At 40.8% G+C, this 5,000-nt stretch overlaps 2 protein-coding genes across 2 annotated transcripts in view; one reads left to right on the top strand and one right to left on the bottom strand.

The window, feature by feature from the left end:
* The window catches only part of LOC307260770 (adapter molecule crk-like), a 197,798-nt gene that overhangs the window by 120,224 nt on the left and 72,574 nt on the right, over positions 1-5,000 (bottom strand). The gene's annotated exons all lie outside the window — the stretch shown is intronic.
* The window catches only part of LOC307260871 (ubiquitin carboxyl-terminal hydrolase 2-like), a 21,091-nt gene continuing 17,094 nt past the window's right edge, over positions 1,004-5,000 (top strand). The window contains exon 1 of the mRNA XM_080041235.1: positions 1,004-1,385. Coding sequence (XP_079897361.1) covers positions 1,173-1,385 — 213 coding nt within the window. The 5' untranslated portion in view covers positions 1,004-1,172. The remainder of the gene's footprint in view (positions 1,386-5,000) is intronic.

Genomic DNA, 5,000 nt, shown 5'->3' with positions numbered 1-5,000 from the left:
AACGGGCCCCGAGATCGTTAAGACCGCCCCTGCCCGCCCGCCTCTCCGATGCAATAGCGGGCGCAACAAACTCCTCGGCCCGTGTGAGACGGCCTTAACTACTGAACGAAGGAAGGAAATCAAATGAGGTTTTGGCATTTTCCCCAAAAAACGGGTCACAGCTGGTGAAAAAAAGAGAACAATTCTGGGAAAAACGGGACGGGTGGCAACACTAGCACGAGTGCGATTGGAGTTGTATTCATCATCGCACGTGATCAATTTCAGTAGCAAATGCGATCAAAACTGTCGCACTGTACAGCCCTGACTTGAGGTAAATGTCTTCATTGCTTGTTAACACCAATACATTTCAGGAGCCACCCAGCATCCAGATACTCCGCTTTTTCTTTAGTAGAAATACTGTGACTTGTACAATTTTGATTGCATGCATTTCACTTGCATCAAAGTACATAAAGGGTGTTCGCAAAGTAAGACCATTTCTATGTTCATGTTAGTGAACGCGGCCCAATGTCACAATCTATACCGTCCTGTCTACTGTTAAAAGAGCTTGATTACTGATTACAATTTTTGTTTTAGCACAATTTTCAAATGCTAACATATTGCATTTTAAACAGCGATTTGACAATTAAATGTGAATATTCTTGAATTTTGGGTTTTCTTTTCAAATTCACACTCAGCTAAAATGCTGTTTCTCCATTGTCACTTATAAGCTAACTTATGTTGATTTTGGGACAATACACAACACGCTCAAAACATGTTGGTTTTTTTTTGGGGGGGGGGGAGAGGGGGGATAAACGATGCATTCGTCTTTGTAACAGAGCATTTCTGCATTGTTTTTTTAAAGAATATCTGAGTAGGGTTTCCTTTTCCCAGTTTAGACTTTTCCTTGCAGCACTTGAAGGCAGCAGCAGAGTTCGGTTCACAGGGAGGGAGGGGGGCGTTCACAGCACGCAGTAAAACCTCCGACACACGCCACCTCTGTGTTATTCACTCCTCCACACAGGAACGTAGCAAGTTCGAGAGAGAGAAGGAAATACTGACAGACAGATAGGCTACAATACAGCGATCCTACTGCATATCGATTGATTATTATTTCTTGATCGCTGACTTTGAGCCTATAAGAGAGAATTTTTTTGAAGTGGGGATTTTTCTACTGAGTATATCTGCTGCATTGGATGACTGCACAGTCTTGGTATCGGACCCATCGGACCCCGTTCACCAGCGCAACCATGCCGTCTCTGCGACACTCCTACACGGTCACAGCGGCGGAGGAACCGGCCTCTACTCTACCGCTAGACAAGCCAGCAGACCTCCGGAAGAAAAGCCCGTCTCTGTCCCGATCCAAACTAGTGTCCACGTTCATGGGATTGATCATCAACCAAGCCAAGGTGAGTGAGAGAGTCCACATACCATTACACTAACTACCATTTACTTACATTATAATAAATAGGCTACCTTCCTATCCTTTAACCAATGCAGACAAACTATCTTAAATCTGCCAAACTCTACCTGTAACTGTTTTGATTGGGCTATATTGTACTTTCACCCATTTCATTACCTTTGCAAGTTCAAGTTCCTTTATTAGTCAAATGCACAACTTAACAGGCAGAGCAGTCATAGCTGGCAATGCAATTTTCGTGTTCCAAGCTTTCCTTAACAATGCAACAATAATAAAAAAAAAATAGTATAGAAGATAAGAGTAAAAAGAGTAAGTACCTACTAACTACCATAACTTAAATTATACTAAATAGGCTACCTTCATATCCTTTAACCAATGTAGACATATTAGGTATAGGCCTACCTTAAATCTGCCAAACTCTACCTGTAACTGTTTTGATTAGGCTATATTGTACTTTTACCCATCTCATTTTAATTGCAGCAATTCTACATCACTGTCTAAATGTTTGAATATGTTTCTCTTTATCAGCTTGTTGTGTGTTTGATGTATTTGCATTGTGTAGGCGACGTATTGTTTTTGCTTTGCATTTGCTTGACTCGACATCATTGCAAATTAGACACACACACACACACACACACACACACACACACACACACACACACACACACACACACACACCTCAATTTATCTCTACAATAGGAATTAAACATTTTTGGCTTAGCTGTCAGAAGCCTCAACCATCACCTGATCAGCCCCTTTTATAATGCTTCAGATGTTTCACTTTCAGAAACGAGAAGGCAGCCTCTTGAATTAGTTTTATATGAGTTTGCAAAATAAGTAAAGGCAGTGCAAATGTTGTTTCTTGAATAAGGATAAGAAAAAGAAAAAAAATCAATTCAAATATCACAATACGTTACCCAGGTTGTCTCATAAGTAAAATAAAATCTTGCCATTTATAATTGAAATATAATAAAAAAAATAATAAGAAAAATGCCCCTTATGTCTAGCCTACTCAAAGACTTTTAATGTTCATCTGTACTGACTTGTAGCCTACTGACGTCTTTCGTTATAGGTTGTAAAAACATAATTCTCTTTATAGCCGTATAATAAACCCTGGGTGACGGCCGTGTGTAATTGTTCACTGTGAGTTTGTTCAGTGTTCAATGTTCATGCAACTTGTTTTTCAGGCCTGTAGATCCCAATCCCAATAAAACATGTTTATGCTGAAATGTCACAGTAAAATTTGCAAGACAAGGCAAGTTTATGTACATAGCACAATTCAGACACAAGGCCATTCAAAGTGCTTTACAGGGGGCATACAGATAAATAAAAAATTGAGACATGTGAAAATAGCTAAATTGAATTCATAAGACAATTAAAACAAGCAAATAAAAAGTTACAGGTTAGAAGGCAGATTAAAAGTCTTAAGCAATGATTCTAAAAGAGCTGAGAGTTGCAGCAGACCTCAAGTTTTCTGGGAGTTTGTTCCAGATATGTGGTGAAATAAGTAAAAAAATAAATAAAAATCATTCACTTTAAGGTGACATAGGCCTGCCGTTTGAAAACTAGTCGTATACGTGTGTCAAGCATCTTATTTTTGCACGAAAAACTTCATTTGTGAGCAGAATTTGTGAACTTACAGCCGTCTTTACATAGCTTCTTAACATTGTATTCAACTTTGAAGTACAACACGGTCACTTTATAAGGTCATAAGTGTTTTAAAACTAGTCTAATTTGTGATCTAGGCATATTACTTTGCACCAAAAATGTCATTTGAAGGGGGCGTCCTTAGCTCAGTTGGTAGGGCGTCCCCCCCCCCCCCCCCCATGGGCCTCGGCCAGCAGCGGACCCGGGTTCGATTCCAGCCCGCGGTCGTTCTCTGCATGTCACTCCCCTCTCTGCCCCATTTCAACTCTGTCTCTACACTATCAATAAAGCATAAAAATGCCCAAAAAATATCTTTAAAAAAATAATAAAAAAATTTGAAATTCCAAAAAAGTCAGAAATTGAGAAATGACAGCAATATTTACATCCCATCTCAAAATCTCATTCGACTTTGACACTCCATTGAAAGGGCTGTGTGGAGGTCCAGATATGTGACCTTTCAGTCTGATATCACTATCAGTCCTTTGAGGACAGGTGTGTGTGTGTGTGTGTGTGTGTGTGTGTGTGTGTGTGTGTGTGTGTGTGTGTGTGTGTGTGTGTGTGTGTGTGTGTGTGTGTGTGTGTGTGTGTGTGTGTGTGTGTGTGTGTGTGTGTGTGTGTGTGTGTGTGTGTGTGTGTGTGTGTGCGCGCGTTAGTTCCTGCGTCTCTCCTGCATTAGTGATTGTGTGTGTGTGTGTGTGCGTTAGTGCCTCCGTCAGTGTGTGTGTGTGTGTGTGTGTGTGTGTGTGTGTGTGTGTGTGTACAGGGCCATAAACAGAGCCTGCCTGCTATGCATCAGTAAAACAATTTGACGTGAGTTGCGTAACAGCGAGGAGCTCAACTGATAAGAGGGAAGTGTCCAAACTGTCACCTTTATCTGCTGCTAGGGACATTCTGTTAAAGCACAAACATTCCTGCACATGGCCGTGTGTGTGTGTGTGTGTGTGTGTGTGTGTGTCTGTTTCTGTGTGTGTGTGTGTGTGCGTGCGTTAGTGCCTGTGTGTGTGTGTGTGCGTGCGTTAGTGCCTGTGTGTGTGTGTGTGTGCGTTAGTGCCTGTGTGTGTGTGTGTGTGCGTTAGTGCCTGTGTGTGTGTGTGTGTCAACAGTTCATTATAATGTGAAAGAGTTGGCCAGCTACTAAGTCTGTGTTCTTTTTAACACTATAGGGGAGTTATTATTAGTCCGTGCCCTCTCTGGAATGCTTGCCTCTGTTTACAATGGGAACAACACACTGTCTAATTGTTCTTTTACTCTCATTGGTTGAATTGTGTAGTTCTTTTTTTAGTTTTGTAGTTTTTCTATTAATTTGAATATGTTAGCATGTCGACATTAGCATTCAGCTTACAGTCTTTAAAGGTGGAGTCAGTGATTCTAGAGAACGCTTATTGTCAAAATCTATTTTTCTCAAACAAAATCAGTGAATATCTCCTCATGATCCGCTCCCTGTCTGTACTGTGTGTGCGCTGGGGGGGGGGAAAAATCCAGTGTTAATACACAGCCTAGGCTCTGTAAACGGGTATGTAAACAAATTGGCTCGGACCTGCCCGCCATAGCTAGCAACATGCCTGTTTACAGAGCCTAGGCTGTGTATTAACACTTGATTTGTTTTCAGTGCACACACAGTACAAACAGGTATAGTGGATCATGAGGAGATATTCACTGACTTTGATAAAAAGTGATTTGGACAACAAGCGTTCTCCAGAATCACTGTCTCCACTACACACACACACACACACACACATTGATCATTGATGTATCTCCATGACTTTACTCTTGAGTTTTCTTCAGACTACAGAAGGTATTTTGGATCAGTTTTATTTCTCTACTAGTTTTCCAGGAAAGTGCAACTGTAAAGATTTTAGACCCTGCATTGTAAAAAATGAAAAAATGCTAAATGGACTGGACTTATATAGCTCTTTTTAGCCGATTTTCTCAGCCCCAAAGCGCTTCACATTTCTTA

The sequence above is a fragment of the Ammodytes marinus genome (assembly GCF_949987685.1).
Source record: "Ammodytes marinus genome assembly, chromosome: 14".
In the NCBI taxonomy this organism is placed as follows: Eukaryota; Metazoa; Chordata; class Actinopteri; order Uranoscopiformes; family Ammodytidae; genus Ammodytes; species Ammodytes marinus.
Note: the sequence above shows the minus strand (reverse complement) of the source record. Positions and strands in the feature narration are given on the sequence as shown.